The sequence below is a fragment of the Culicoides brevitarsis genome, chromosome 2 (genome assembly GCF_036172545.1).
Source record: "Culicoides brevitarsis isolate CSIRO-B50_1 chromosome 2, AGI_CSIRO_Cbre_v1, whole genome shotgun sequence".
NCBI classification, from domain to species: Eukaryota; Metazoa; Arthropoda; class Insecta; order Diptera; family Ceratopogonidae; genus Culicoides; species Culicoides brevitarsis.
Window position 1 is genome coordinate 34,107,509 of NC_087086.1, and position 16,888 is coordinate 34,124,396.

Below are 16,888 nucleotides of genomic sequence, written 5' to 3' on the forward strand. Positions count from 1 at the left end.
TTTAAGAAAAAAATGCGTGTTTAATAAAAATACTAATTAAATTAAAATTAATTAAAAAATATATAATATTGAATGAAAAAATAATATTACTAGTCTATACCTTTTAATGAGCTCATATATCCTTTTTATGATTGTATAATATTAATAAAAGATGTTAATTAATTAAAAAAATAGAAAGGATGAAAAATGTTGTGTAAAGCAATACAGTAATAAATAAATAATTAAATAAAAATTAAATAAAATTAATAAAACTAATAAATTAGATTTATTGTAAGATGATGAAGAAGAAGCGATGATGATAAAATAATTAAATAATAAAAAAAATAATGTTAAAAATATTTTTGTTTTTTTTAAATGGCTTCATTTATCTCCAATTTTATAATAGGATTTAGGTGAAATTTTTTTTTTAAAAAATTTTTTTTTTTTTTTTTAAAAAAAAAAAATTTTTTTTTCTTCAAAAAATCTTGATATGAGGTTTTGTAAGTGAATTATTTTAATTTTATATGGAAATTAAGATTTTCTAAAAAATATATTCAAACGAAAGCTTAAAATGTATTTTAAGAGAAATTTTTAATTCACTTCCGGATTTGCATTAAAATTGATTTTTTACTCTGATCACAAAAAATGAGAGCTTTTTTACTTTCATGTGAATTTCCTTCAATTTTACGGAACATTTCTTCATTTTTACTCCAATTTGATCATTATCAGATAAAATTAAAAATTTTATGATGTCTTGTGAAAGTTGAAGAAAATTTTATGAAGATATTTCATAGGTCATAATGATACCTGTCTTTATAGATAAAAAAAAATAAATTTGGTATGAACTATGAGATTTTTTTTAAAATTTTTACACAAAATATTTTCAAATATGTAAGAATTTTTAAGTTAAAAGAGGAAAAAAATAATTTAAAATTTTTAAAAAATTTCTCAAAACTTAAAATTTATCATGAAGGTGATTTTAAAAAATAAATAGAAAAAATAAATAAAAATAATATTAAAATTATTATCGTAAGGATATAAATTATTTTTTTTTTTAAATAATTTATTTTTATTTATTTATTTTTTTAAATTCATATAAATATTTTTTTTAAATAATTTAAAGATTTTTTTTTTTTTTATTTAAAATTTATAAATTATTTTTTTTTCTTCATAAAACTAAAAAACTCTTACATATTTGAAGTTTTTTTTAAACAAAAATTAAAAAAAATGATTTTTTTCTCATACCTAGTTCATATAAATTTTATTTTTTTTTGTCTATAAATCTATAAAATATCTTCCTAAATTATTTGATTTATTTAAATTCAATTCATATTTAGCTTAATTTATTAATTTAAATTTATTTTTTAATCAAAATTTATTTATTCAATGGTATTTAATATGTTTAATTTTTCATGAAAATTCTCCACAAAATTTTAAAATAAATTTTAAATTTAACGGAATTTTTTTCAAACCCTTGTAGCCTCTGTTCAAACAATTCAACGTTGTAGCTCCAAACCTCAACAAATAAAAATTCAAAAAAATCGTTTTAATATTTTTGTGTCTCGTGACTGTGTACTTAACCCACATTATTTGCCCGCAACAAGAAGAGGTGAGAAATAAAAATTTTCTTCTGTTGAAAAATTTGCACATCATCAAACTCTTCAAAGGTGCAACGAGCGATGTGGTCTCTTAAGTCATTGTTAGTCTATTTATTATCTGTTCCTATTTAAATTTCACAAGTTTTACTTTTATTTGCATAAAATATGCATTATTACAAAATAGCTTTGCAAGACGAGCGACGATGATGATGCACCTCGACGATGTCGCGGTAATTCGTCAACAGTTGAAAATTTTAGTTAACACGTTCGAAACAAGTAACATTTTATTAGTAAGTACCTTTTTAGTGTGTTTTGAGTTGTAAATTATTTTATTGAAGAAATTAAACCCATGAGATTCAAAATTTTTAATTTTTTAAATTTTCTGAATTTTTTTAATTTAATTTAATTTGATAATTTTTTTTAAATAATTTTATTTTAATTTAATTTTTTAATTTTATAATTCAATTTAAAATTTTTTAATAAATAATTTATAAATTAATAAAAAAAAATTAATTATTTTTATTTTATTTTAATTATTTAATTATTATTTTTAATTAAATTTATTTTATTTTTATACCTAAAGTTATTTTTAATTTTTTTTAAAAATAATAATAATAATTCCTGAAAATCATTAAACTTCTAAAAATTATTTTTTTTCTCAATCATTGCAAGTCCCACAAAACGTGTCATTTTCAGTTTCACAAAAATTAAAGTACATTAAAATTAATTTGCTTTGCATTTGCATGACAGCAATTGACATTATTTCGAGAGCCCGCGTACTCATCTAAGAGAACTAACCGAAATTTTGACTAACAAATTGCATAACATGCTAAGTGTTTGATGAAAGTTTCGTAAAAAAAATTAGTTTTTTTTCATCATTTTTCGTTGTAGAGACTCGCGGTAGCTCGCTCGTAATTATTCACGGACATTATATCAGCCTCAATGGTATAACAAGTGTAAATTTCTTACAATAATTTTTTTTGATCATATTTCTACTATTAAATAAAATGATTACACCAAAAAAAAAACTCAAGTGCGCCTAAATAATTCGAAATTGTGTTGAAAGTATGAGTTGGCCAAAACACATTTATTTAAAATTAGGCAAAATACATGAGATTTTTTTTTTCATGTAATTTTTTTTTTGGTTTTGAATAAATGAATGAATGAATGAAAAATCATAAATAAAAAAAAGTTGTGTTGTCTGCGATCATGTACTTGAGTGATGATGAATATCAAAATATTGTAATGCATGTACGCGTTAAAAAGGGTTTTCATTATGCTTAGGCGGAGTGATGAGCAAGAGCATGCAGTTAATAAGGTGACTAAATGATTTTTTTTTATAATTTTTAATTAAATTTTTAAAATATTTTTTCAATTTTAGGAAAAAAAATTAATTTTTTATAAAAATTATTTATAAATTAATTAAATATTAAATTAATAAAAATTAATTAAATTAAAATAAAATAAAAAAAAAAATTATTTTAATAAAATTAAATGAATTAAATTAAAATTATACAAAAAATAAAAAAAAAATAATTAAAAAATTAAAATAAAAAAATTGATATTATTTACCTTAAGTCCTTCAAAATATATATATATTTTTTTTATAATTTTTATTTAAAAAGTTAATTTAAATTATTATAATTCAATTTATTAATAAAATTCTGAAGTCTTTTGGTATACTTATAATTTAATATTTAGTCATTTTTTAAAACTTTATATAAAAAAAACTAAAAATAATTACAAATTAAAATAAAGCAGGAAATTAATTTATTCATAGGTATATTAAAAATTTATATTAATTTTTAATTTCATTTCATTTAAATTTTTAGTTTAAATTTTTTTTAATTCTTTAAAAAAAAAATTTTTTAAGTTTTTCATAATTTTGCATTAAAATACTCTCTAATAAATAACTTAACGAAATAAATTTGATTATTGATAGAATTAATTTCAAATTTACTTTAGTTTTCAAGTTAATTAATTAAATTTAATTTAATTATTTATTTTTAATTTAATTATTTATTTTTAATTTAATAATTTTAATTAAAAATTTAAAAAAAAATCTTTGATTATTTTTTATGAAAATTAATATATATATTTTTTTTGAAACTATGAATTAATTATTTTTTGTGATAATTATAAATTAATTAAATAAAAAATTTATAAATTTTATTAATAAAAATTATTAGCAAAAAAAATAAAAAATATAAAAAAAATCTGATAACCAATAAAGTCTTAAATTTTTATAATAAAAACTTAAGTAAATTTTTAAAAATAAAATTTAAAATAATAAAATTAAAAATAAGCGAAAAATAATAAAGTATTTGCTAAAAATAATAATATTTAATTTATTTTTTTAATAAAAAATATTTAATTATTAAAAAAAATTAAAAGGTATTTGCTAAAATTAATTAAATTGTATTTTTTTAATTAAATATTTATTATTTTAAAATTAATTTAATTAAATAAATTAAAATAAATTAAATTTATTATTTTTAATTTAAAAAAAAATAAAAAAATATTTTGACATTAAAAATTAGTAAAAATCATTGAAAAAAAATCCTCTTTAACAGTTCGTCACCGTATTAATCATAATTATAATGATTATAATTATTATATTCATATTTTGTCTAAGCAAGTATGTAAGTACTCTAAATGTTAGTGATTCGTAAGATTTAGCTTAAAAATTATATCCGAAGGTACACGCTTGAACAAATTACATTTTTCTCGACATTTAAACAAAAAAAAAGCAGCTTGACTTGCATTGTGTGTGTGTGGAACCGTTTTTTTCTATCCCTTATAATTACCGTTGAAGTTGCCGTAATTGTAGACAAATATTACGTACAAGCACTTTTTGATTGGAATTGTCGAAATTTTCATTATTTTTTTTTGTTGTTCGCCTATTTTATTTGTGTTTGATATTAAAATTTGTGTGTTTATTAGAAAACGGCGAACGCAAGTGTGTGTGTTCGATCCTCTAACGACGACGACGATTTCTCATGCACGTATTCGCATCGCACCGTTTCCGTATGGATGGATGGTCTCTAACGCTCGACCAGCAGCAGCAGCAGATATTTCAGCTTAATGTCTCGGACAATTAGTACGCGTCAGTACTTGCTCTTAGAAAGTCGCAAAAAGAGTGTCGGTGCGCGGCTCTGAGACAATCGCGCGACAAATTTGACGTTTTTTTTTAAGTAGAAGTAGGAGCGAAATATTAAGTAGGAGACACAGAACACGATGAATTTCGAGATGTTGCAGTCGTTTGGCGAATCGCATTTCCTTCCCGTGTTGCAGGAGGATGTCGTCACGGCGGAAAATGAGATTTTTTCGCGATCCGAGTTGACGCCGTTGCAAAGTTTGCCTTCCGTGGACACGATAAACTCGTCTCTGGTCACGCCATTCACGATTGCGGTCATCAATCCGGGGATAATGCCGGAATTTAATCCTTCGGAGGTTGTTGATTACAATTCAAACTTCGTGGATGACACTCAGATGACGGAAATTCACACGGCGGAGAGTCTCATGAAAGCCATTCATCCGCAGGAGATGCACCTGAGTCATGCCCAACTCACAACGGAAGCCACAACGAGCTCTGAAAAGGAAAATGACGAAGATTTGTTGAACTTACCGACTTCCGATTTGATCACTGATGAATTTTGGCCCACGGAGCTCAACGAATATCTGATCCAGAAGACGCAATGTTGCGATTTGGAGGAATATTTGACGTTTAATGGCGATGAAGTAGCTGCCAACAAGAAAAAACGTCGTCCAAAAAGACGTTTGAAGCCCTTAAAGCCTCCCAAACCGCCAAAAGTGAAGAAAAAACGCCCAACCGTGCAAGTTCAAATCACCAAAGGCGACTCAGGACAATCAGTTTATTGCTGCCCGCAATGCAATTTAGGATACACGGACAAACATTTGCTCGAACGACACCTAATTTCGCACAAGGCAGATCGGAGGTTCATTTGTGAGGTTTGTGGCGTCGCAATGAAGCGCAAAGAACACATTCAACGCCATAAATTGGGACATAAAGACGAACGTCCCTTTAGTTGCTCAATTTGTAATAAGAGTTTTAAGCGGAAGGAACACTTGGATGTCCATTTTGTCATTCACAGTGGCGATTTGGGCAAAACTTTTCCCTGTAACGAGTGTTCGAAGAGGTTTTATAGACGCGATCATCTCACGACACACCAAAAAAGTCATGTGCGGAAGCAGATTAAGAGACAGCTGAAACAAGCGGAAAATGCGATGAAAATTAACGCGAAACGGGGGAAAAGTAAGAGGGAATCGATGAAAATTGAACAAGTGAGTCATGAGAGCAATACGTTTACGATTCCCGTGCAAATTCAAGTCAACACGAATTTTGATCTTGTGACGAGTGACATGATCGAAAGTGTAATTAATGCAACGAATTGTGGTGATATCAAAAGTGAGGAACATATTTTGAGTGTTTTATGATAGAAAAAAATTAAAAAAATGTTTAAATTAATAGAATTAAAATTTCATAAAAAATGAACTGAATTATGTTTAAAAAAAATGTTAAAAAATATTAAAAATTATTTAAAAAAAAATTAAAAATTTTAAGATAATCGAAAGTGAAAAATTGGAATTATTTTTAAAAATATTTTTAAAAAATTTGTGATTTGTCTAAAAATTATATTGAATTACTGGCTTAAAAAATATTAATTATTATTTGTTGATAAAAAAATTGAAAAAAATTTAATATTGAAATTTTTTTATAAAAAAATCAATAAATAATTATTTTTTAAAAATTTTTTTAATTAAAAAAAAATTAAATATTTAATAATTTTTTTAAAAAAATAAAAAAAGTTTATTCTTCTAAAAAAAAGAAATTCATTTAAAAAAATTCTAATTATTTTATGAAGAAAAATTAAAATTATCGGAAAATTATTTAAAATATTAAAAAATGATTTTGCTAAAATTTAAAAATTTTTTAAAGATTTTTTTCATTATTAAAAATATTTTTTGTGATTTGTTTAAAAGTTAGATTATTGACTAAAAATAATGATAATAAAGTTGATAAAAAATTAAAAAAATAAATACATATTAAATTATTTTTTTAAATAAAAATTTAAACTATTAAATGAATATTTTCCTAAAGACAAGAAAAATTAAATAAATTCATTAAAAAAAATTATAAAGAAAAAAATCAAATTAATAAGAAAATTATTTTGAATAATTTAAAAAAATATTTTTGCAAAAATTTTCAATAATTTGTTTTTTTAAATAGTGGTTTAAGCAGAAAAAATATTTTTTTGATTTTTAAAAATATTTTTTTTTTTAATTAAATTTTATGAATTAATTAAAATGAAAATTACAATGAAAAAATTTATTAAATTTCAATTTTTGATGAAATTCATTTAAAAGCATCTTTAAAAAACTAAAAAAAAAATTGTCATCAATACAAAAAAATAACAAAAACTTCCTTGAACTCTCAATTTTTAATTAATTGAAAATTCCTTTAAAAACAAATTTTAACTCATAAAAACATAAAATCGTTCAGAAGCTTGTAAAATCCAATTCGTCACCATTACAACGCAAATTCATCAGAAAACAACAAATACAATGTTTGAATATTATGTAATACTATAATAAAAGTTCTTAGCTCAATAGGTTAATGTTTAATTAATTATTTGTAAGAAGACCTAAAAAATGTGTGATTTTATCTCAGAAAATAAATATTTTTTTTTTAAGTTTTACCATAAATATTTCGTGATTTTTTTTTATTTTCTCTTTTTAAAAACATTTTTTAAAGTATTTACTTTAAAATTTTAAAATATTAAGGTAATGATCGCAATTATGTTTAAAGGGCACCCAAATAAGGGCTTTAACTGTATTTAATCCAAATTTTCTATGATTTCACCTTCCATGCTCGTAATTGTCCATCACCGACAATTGTTGCATAAATATAAAAATAATTGTAATAAATAATAATAATGATGATGATTATTATTTTTCGTCTACAATTTTTATTTATTTTTTTTTACAATGTTTTCCTGTGCGTGTTACGAAGCAGCAAGAAGAGTGAAAGTAAGATGCTTCTGAACTGCAATTAGGTCGAACATCATCAAAAGCGCAAGGTCTCGTCTCTTTTTTCTTCTTAATTGGGTAAAAAAAAAATTTTAGGCACTTATTTGCTGTAATTTTAGTAAATAAGTGTGGAGGATGAAAAAAAGACAATTGAAGCGTAAATTGAAAAATGGCATGTGAGTAAGGTTACGTATTTTTATGCACTTAATAAATCAAGACAAACGCACAAGAAAAATGATGAATAAACAAAAAAGGCGTTAGAGGTGTTGAATTAACGTTTGTTTAGGTTTAATTTTAATCAATAAGGCTGTTTTCGGTATTTGTTAGAATATTTTTGGTTGATTTTTTCAAAATGTCTCTGTAATGAATGGTTAAAATTTTAAAATGTGCATTAGGGCAAAATTTCAGAATGTGCATTGGGACATAAGTTCAAAATTTGCATTGGGACATAAGTTCAAAATTTGCATTGGGACATAAGTTCAAAATTTGCATTGGGACATAAGTTTAGAATTTAAATTGGGATGTAATGTTCATGACCCAATGCAAATTTCAAGTTTTTGCCCCAATACATATTTAAAAATAGCAACCTAATGCTCATTATAAGATTTTGGCCCAATGCACATTCCAAAATATTACTCTAATTCGACTCTAATACACATTCACAAGTTTTAACCCAATGCAAATTTACAAATTGCACCTCAATGTACAATTTTAACTCTGCCCTATTGCATATTTTGAAATTAGCCCATAGCACATTCTGTAAGTTTGTCCTTATGCACATTCGAAAAATTTGTCCCAATACACATTCACAAATTTCATCTTAATGTGAAATTTTAATTTTGCCCTTATTCACATTTTGAAATTTTGTCCCAATGCACATTTTAAAATTTTGTCCCAATGCACATTTTAAAATTTCTATAAAATCTCTTACCATCTTATTTCAATTTCTTATGAACCGTATTTATCAATGAACGTCTTTGAGCTATTTATTGTACCAAATCACCTGAAAAACGAAAGAAAAAAAAGTCATAATAAAAACATAAACGAACAAACAAAAATTCATACGAAACACACACACCGCAAGTCACTTTTTTGTTATTACTCATTACATTTCAATTCTTTTTTTTATGATTAACAAACATACAAACATTGATTTTTATCTCATTGAGCCTTTTTGTGTTATTACTTTGTTGTTGTTACATGACCGAAAAGACAGACTGACAAGACAAGTGTTTATGAGAAAAATTTGTTTATGACCTATTTCGACAGTTGACCACACTTTTTTTTTGGCTTTTATGACTTTTTAGCACATCTCTTCGTCGTCGCAATCTTGAACTTTAACACTTTTTACGAATGTCGCGCTTTTGGTGATGTAATTTTTTTGTCGTTACTCTCCATTTCATGCTCGATTAACACACGTGGCTTCGTTGGCAGTGACGCACTTCAGCAAAAAAAAAACGTAGATTTCTTCATTAAAATCCTTCTTGGTGAAAAAAAAGTTCTTTTTTCAGGTAAATTAAGCCATAAAATAGTTGAATAGTACTTGACTTTTGTTTATTTTAGAAACATTGTAGTTTTTTGTGCAAATAAAAAAGAACAATTACCGCGCAAAACCATTACGAATCGCTTAATAGAATGATAATTTTTGTCCAGATATAATTAAATTATTACAAAATTTCAAGCAATAAAGGCGCGCGTTTTGTCTATTGTTGTTCCAAAGTTTACAATTTATAGATGATTTAACAAATTATTACCTTTTAATGTCATGAGCGCAGTAGCAAAAATTTTTTGCAAAGTAATTAGAGTTTTTTTTTCTCTCTTGCAGTTGTCAAAAGAAAAATGAGTTTTGCCGAAGGACAGTTTGCATTTTGCAATATTAGTTGAGTTAAGACCAATAACTGAAAATGCATCAGTTGCGGATTCAGGATGAAATTTTCATCCCCAAAACAAAGAAATACTTCGAAAAATTCGAAATTTCTCAAATTTTCGAAAATTCGAAGATGCTTTCGAAAGTTTCTCAAATTTTCGAAAATTGAAAAATTATTTCGAATAATTCTCAAATTTTCGAAAATTTGAAGGAAACTTTAAGAATTTCTTAAATTTTGAAAATGCGAAGATTCATTGAAAAAAATTCAAATTTTCGAAGATTGTTTCAAAATTTTCGAAAATATAAAGAATATTTTAAAGATTTTCGAAAATTCGAAGATTCTGAAAATTTTCGAAAATTTGAAGAAATTTAAAATTTTTACTTTTTAATCTTAACCAAGCAATAAATTCAAAAAATTCTTGATTCAAAGGACCAAAAGCCTCCAAAATCCATCCCTGATGATGACTACCGTTTTCCAACAAAGGCGTTAAAAAATTCAAAGGTATGCCGATAAATTTCATTGCTACTCTTGTAATTCATTACATTTTGAATAATATTTGTCTGACACACAAATCTCAAGTAGTAGTTGTAAAATTTACTACAAAAATGAGTAATGTTTGTTGGTCAAAGAGAAAAAAAAGGTAATTGAAGAGCGATGTATGCTTTTGTGATTATTATTCATAAATATAATGAAGATGAGGTTGTTGCGAAATTTCCGAATGAATATAAATAAAATAAAGTGATTATTGAAATGTGTGATGTCAAGGTCTTGCTCTTTATGCTGGAAGGTGCATGGCGTTAAATGGTTGAAAATTTCTTTAAATTTTTTTTTTACTCAGCAAAGATTTTTTCGAAAATTTGTGTAGTTTTAATTGACTTCGAATTTTCGAAAATAATATTAGAAAATATTTCTTTAGCAAATTTGTGCAAAACTCGAAGGTTTTTTCAATAATTTCTCAAATTTTCGAAAATTCTTTCAAAAATGTTTCAAATTTTCGAAAACTTGAAGATTTTTTAAATAATTTTTTAAATTTTCGAAGATTCATTAAAATTTTTTGAAAACTTGAAGATTTTTAAAGGATTTTCTCAAATTTTCAAAATTTTCATAAATAAATATCAAATTTTCAAAAATTCGAAGTTTTTTAAAATATTCTCAAATTTTCGAAAATTCGAAGATATTGTAAAGAAATTTTTAAAGATCATTTCGAAAGTTTAAGACATTTTAAAGAATTTCAAAAATTTTAAGGTTTTGTCACCAATTATTGAAATTTTAAAAGATTCTTTTGAAATTTTCCCATATTTTCGAAAATTCGAAGATTCTTTTAGAAGTTTTTCATATTTTCGAAATTACAGATTTTTTTTCGAAAGTTTCTCAAATTTTAAAAGATTATTTAAAGAAACTTTAAAAATTTCGAAAGTTTGTAGTTTTTGTCAATAATTTCTCAAATTTTCGAAGATCCTTTCGAAATTTTCACAAATTTTCGAAGATTTTTTCAAATTTTCGAAAATTCGAAGATTATTTCAATAATTTCTTAAAATTTGAAGAATTTTTCAAATGTTTCTTAAATTTTTCAAAAAAAATTTTTTTTTCTTAAAATTTTCGAAAATATCGAGCAAAGTATCTCCTCAAATAAATGAAACTTTCGCAAATGCACTGAAGAAAAACCTTCACAAAATCCTCTTTTGCGCACGCATGTCACATTGAAAAATTCAACACACAAGAAAACTTTAAAAAACCTTCTTCCTCTGTCCACACATTCAACAAAACAACGAGAATTGCCGAAAAAAAAAATTCACTTCCAGTTACCAATAGTAACTCGGATAAATAAACAACTGTAACAAACGTGAATGCATGTAAACACCGCGATATTGGGGCTCCGATAACGAAAATCAAAGTAAATGAAAAACAGAAAGTAAAGAGCACTTAACGCGTGAATAGTTCTGCTTCTTTTTTTTCGGCCTAAACGAAACCATTTTATGTAAAGTCTTTAAAAATTACTTAAAAATTTAAGAGATTTAGTTACGGAAATTAACTTCGAGTTAGAGACATTCGTAAATTCGACACGGTGTGCAATGTTCAAACTTCTGATTTCGGTGCACAATGGTGTTGATTGATTGATTGTATAATAAATAATCAAACACACATAAAAGCAACAAAAAAAGCGAAAAATAAATCGAAAGTTGGTTCTTTTGTGTGAAACCTCACGAAACCCTGACCTAGATCGCGAGTCGTCGAGGATGATGATGAAAAATGGCACAAGTGAGCCAGTTCTCGTGCAGCAAGTTACCAAAGAGATCCAAACGATTTCCGGAAGTGCTCCAGTGGCAAGGAATCACGTAACGACAAAGGAGTAAGTATCAATTATCGCATTTATGGGACATTAATGAGCACTTTAAGCACTTTTTGAACACATAACGTCATTAAAGGCGAACCATTCATTATCTCATTATCACATTTTTATTATTAAATTACCGTTGGATTTGCTCAATTAGGAGCTATTTCACCTGAAATTCCAGTGACACGCGATTTTCTGACGTAATTTCAACAAATTTTCGTCTCAGAGTGCAAAGTTGTAAAATCCGAAGATATTTTAATGTCATGATTAAACTTTGGTGACCCCTCCGGTGAATTCAATTAATTAAATTTTGCATAAAACTTGGACATTACCTGCTTTGGCATCGTTAATCAGACGAGTCATGTGAAGTTCAAGGACGATTTTTACGCTGGTGACACCGAAAAATGTTCCGTTATTGACTCCAAAGGTGATCAGATTCGTTTTGATGCGTCATGTTGGCGCAAAAATGATGAGTTTTTAAATGGAATTTCCATCGCTGACCTACTTTTCAGAAAGTTTTAATTGCTTTTCTTTGGCATGAATGCAATTTTTGTGTGAATTTTCTCACGAAATTCGAAATGGTAATTAACGTTGCAGGGTTTCTTGTCAGTTGAATGCTCTTTTTGTGTGTATGTGTGGGTATCAACCCCCTTTGCACGTGTTCATCAGTCATAAATCTTTGTTGGTAGGGAGTGTGAAGTTTGAGACGGAGTTACTGTGGAATATTAATAAAAATAATTTTACTAAGAAAATTAAAAAAATATACATTAAAAGATTTAAAAATTATAAAATAAAAATTTAAAAAAAAAAAATTAAAATTTTAGTCTAAAAAAATAAATTAATTAGAATTAATTAATTAAAAATAATTTAAAAAATTAAAATAAATTAAATTTAAAATATTTTTTATAAAATACAATAATTTTTTAAAGAATTGTGTGAATTAATTTTCTTTTCTTAAATAATTATTTTTTTAAAATAATTTTATTATTTTTAAGTTTTTTAATAATTTTCAATTATTTTTCATATTAAATAATTCATGAAAATTTTTTTAAAAAATATTTTAAATATTTAAGAGATTTTATTAATTTATTTTTTTTAAATTTAAATTTAAAAAAGTTGAATCTTTTTAACAAAATAAAAATAATTCTTTGGACAAAATTTAAAATTTTTCAATATTTTTTAATTTAAATAATAGTAAAATTAAAAAAAATAATAATTTAAAATAAATTCAATAAATAATTTAAAATTTAACAAAAACAAAATAATAAAAAAATAAATAAAATAATACCAAAAAAATTATTTAAAATCAATAAATTTCATATTATGTTCTTCAATTTTTTTTTTGCAGAAATTTTAATTCAATTTCGTTTGAAAAAAAATTTTTTTAAAATAGTAAAACTCATATAAATCTAAATTTTGTCACATTAATTTTTATATGAAAATTTAAGAAAAATATTACAAATTTTTAAAATTTAATTTTTTGAGAAAATAAGAATTTTAGTCTAAAAAAAATAAATAAAAATTAATTAATTAATGATTGAAAATTAATTAAAATTCAATAATTTTCAAAGAATTAGGTAAATTTTTTTTTTAATTAAATACCTAATTATTAAATTTAATTATAATTTTTAATTTTTTAATAATTGTTAATTTTTCAATAATTTTGAAAAAGTTACTCAAATTTTAATCTAAACTTTTAATCTTTTAAATTAAATTTTTAATTTCTCATAAAAAATTTTTGAAAAGTAATTATTTTTCATTAAAAAAGTCCAAACTTCACACTCACCATTCAATTCTTTTTAACTTTATGCACTTTTCCATTCTTTAAACTCTTAGTAGTCGTTAAAAATTGTTGTTTTGACAACCATCCATACTCGTGTCCTACACATAAAAACTGCACTTATTGCACTATACTGATCATCTCCCATAGTAACGCCGAGGATATTTGTTTAATTTCTCACATTTTTTCCAAAATATTTATTTTTTTCCAGCAAATCATCTGGCACAACGGCGCCCGTTCTTGCCAAAATGGAGCCCAGCATTTATTCATCCACAAGTTCAACAAAACTCTCGACGAGCGTCTTGAATCGCCGAAAAGTCGGAAATCGCGCTGCTTCAATAATCGCCGGATCGAATGACGTGCGGCAACGAGTGATTTCGGCAAAAATGTTGCGCGTGAAGCAGTTGCAGAATCAGTTGAACGATGCAAGGCAACATATTGCGGTAAGATTTTTTATATTTTTAAGCGAATTTTCATAAAAAAATAATTTTTTTAGGAACTTACGACGGAAAATCGTCTCTTGAAAGCAATCCACAAACGTCAGGATTCGGCATTGTCGAAGTATGAAAGGTCAAATGCGGATTTACCTCAACTCCTGAACTCGCATGCCGAAGAATTGCGCGTTTGGCAGACAAAAGTGCGCACAATGAAGGCACAAAACAAGGAATTGACGGAAAAAATCAAGCAAAAAGACGCAATTTTGTTGTCAATTAGTGATCAGAACAAACATTTGATGCAATTGAACAAAGATCGCAACCTGGAGGAGAGAGAAAGACTCACAGAACGCGTGAAAGACTTGGAACAGCGACTCATTGAGAAAGATACGGATGCCAAATTACTCGCAAGACGCTTACAACTCGAACTAAAAGGCTTTAAAACGCAACTGCAGCAAGAAAATCAAAAATATCGCGAATGTTACGGGAAATTGGAACGAGCTCATGCCGAAATTGCGCGTCTTAACAACTTATTTGAGGTAATTTTCAACATTTTTTTTTCGAAAAGTTATAAAAAATTGATTTTTTTGACAGTCCTTGAACTTGAAGGGATCTCCAACGTTCCATCGAGCCAAAATTTCAAAGCAGCGAAATCGTTCAGCGGAAGATTTCGATCGAGTAAGACTTTTTTTCTTCATTTTTCTTCAAAAATTTTTAAATTTTAATTTTTTTTCAGGGTGACAAGCCATTCAAAGTCTCTCCAAACAAAAAAACTCACGAATCCCGTTACTTGAGTCCTCTTCCGCGAGATCCCGATGCAAAAAATCCTTCGCCCGGAAAGCTTCCTTCCAAGTTGCCATTGAAACAAGTCAAACCGATGCTCGATTCAGCACTTGAACCATCGTTAATTCTCACGAACAACAACCATCTCGACGCTTTTGATGCTTCCTCGTTGGAAAATGAGTTCGCGCCATTACCTCCGCTTCACGAAACTTCGCGCAAAAACAGCGACATTGCCGACCACAAAAAGCACATTGAAGAAATCGAGGCAAAAATGAGCAAATGCATGCAAATTTCCGTCGCTTCGAGTACAACAACAACAACAACGACGACCAAACGAGAGCCCGGAAATAAAGTTCTTGTCGCACAATCATCGGACGAAGCTGTTTTCCAAGTTTTGATGCAAGAACAACAAATGGACTTGGAACGCATGAAACATCAACTCAAAGAAAGCACCATGAAACACGAATATTTTCTCGACCAAATGTGCGATGAAATGACAAAAGATTCGTCGCCGCAGAAAAAAACCGAAGTGCAAGTCGTGAAAAAGAAGAAAAGTATCGATTCGGCGAAGAAAACTAAATTATTGGCAGCACTAAAAGCAATCGATGGCAATGAAAGTTTCGATAAATCCTAAGAAAATTATTTTGAGTGAAAAAAAATATAAAAGAAGAATTTATTTTTTAACAAAGAAACGAATTTCTTCCAAGTTTCATGTTCGCCTATTCCAAAGTAATATTTTTCGTGACATTTATTACCCTTTTATTACTTTCACTCACACACAGTAAGAAGCATTCGTAGAACAAATAATGGTAAGGGTGTCAAAAATGAATTCCTTTTGTAAATAAATAAACGAACAGCATGAATCTTTGACATCATTAGGCGTCATCCATTTAAGATGTCGAAAGTTGAAGGGGGTTGAATTTCGATGGAGGGGGAAATATGGGCGAAAATCATCATTTAATTTTATTATTTCAGGTAATCCAATAGAAAACGGAAAGACAACAAATGACGGCTTTATCTTCATTTAAAATTTCATAGAGATTTAAAAAAAAATTCGAGGATCCCTTCAAGTTCAAGTAAATTAATAAGACATCATGACCGAAGCTCAATTTAGAGCCAAAGTGAAATGTTAATCGCAAGTTAAAAATTTTTGAGGTAGAAGATCCCAAAGTAAAATTTGTTGGAATCAAGAAGCAATAAGTATCATAAGAACTAAAAAAGTGTTTCTGACTGAATAAAACCAACTTAGAATGCGGAATGGAGTTAAAGAGCATCAACTATCATCAGTTGAGCTCATATTATATGTGAGCAATTAGATACTTCAAAAAAACCAAGCTCAAGATATACAGAACACATTTTCCCAATTGATGATGAAGTAGAAAGTTACAAATTCTTCTGGAAGTCTTCATTTCCATTAAGAAATAATTTTTTTTTTAATTTTTTACTTAGAGTTTTACCTTCCATGAACAAGCAGTTGACCATTTTATTAATGATAAAATGTTCAGTTCGTCATTAGAATACGTTTAAATTTGGTTAAAAATAATCCTTGCATCTGGGTTCAAAACCTTCCTAACCTACCTTTCTTCCTAACCTACTAAAAAATTGAAATTCTGCAAAAAAAAAAAACTCCAAAGACTTATATGAATTTAAATTTAGTAAAAGTAAAAAATTTTAAGATTTTAAATTAACATTAAAAGTTTAAATTATTTCTTTGAAAAATTCTTTAAGGATGCCTTAAGTTTTATAATACCGTCAATGAACGACGCCATACTTACAGTCACGAATGTATCACAATGATCATAAAAATGACAAAATATGACTTTTTGACTAGGGGACCAGAAATCACAGCAGTTGATAGTCTAAAGAAGAAGAAGGCAAAGAACAAAAACTTTCATTTTTTGATTATTTTTATATATTTTTTTCTTTCATGTTTTTTATGTTTAAATAATTAATTATTATTAATTATGTACTTTTTAAGTTTATTATTTTTGTATTTTTTTTTACACAATTTGGCCTACATTTTTCTGTAACTTTTTTAAAAATTAACTGTTATAATAATT

The 16,888-nt window shown here is 26.0% G+C and overlaps 2 protein-coding genes across 2 annotated transcripts; both read left to right on the forward strand.

Annotated features, from left to right (window-relative positions):
- The first annotated feature begins 4,814 nt into the window (after nucleotides 1-4,814).
- LOC134828999 (zinc finger protein 585B-like) lies at nucleotides 4,815-6,035 on the forward strand. Its single transcript, XM_063841991.1, has one exon. It carries the CDS (start codon nucleotides 4,815-4,817, stop codon nucleotides 6,033-6,035), a length of 1,221 nt encoding a protein of 406 aa, XP_063698061.1.
- A 5,701-nt stretch (nucleotides 6,036-11,736) lies between these two features.
- On the forward strand, nucleotides 11,737-15,462 carry LOC134829000 (lebercilin-like protein). Its single transcript, XM_063841992.1, has 5 exons — nucleotides 11,737-11,846; nucleotides 13,823-14,054; nucleotides 14,108-14,584; nucleotides 14,640-14,723; nucleotides 14,782-15,462. Exons 1-5 carry the CDS (start codon nucleotides 11,737-11,739, stop codon nucleotides 15,460-15,462), a joined length of 1,584 nt encoding a protein of 527 aa, XP_063698062.1.
- Nucleotides 15,463-16,888: the final 1,426 nt, after the last annotated feature.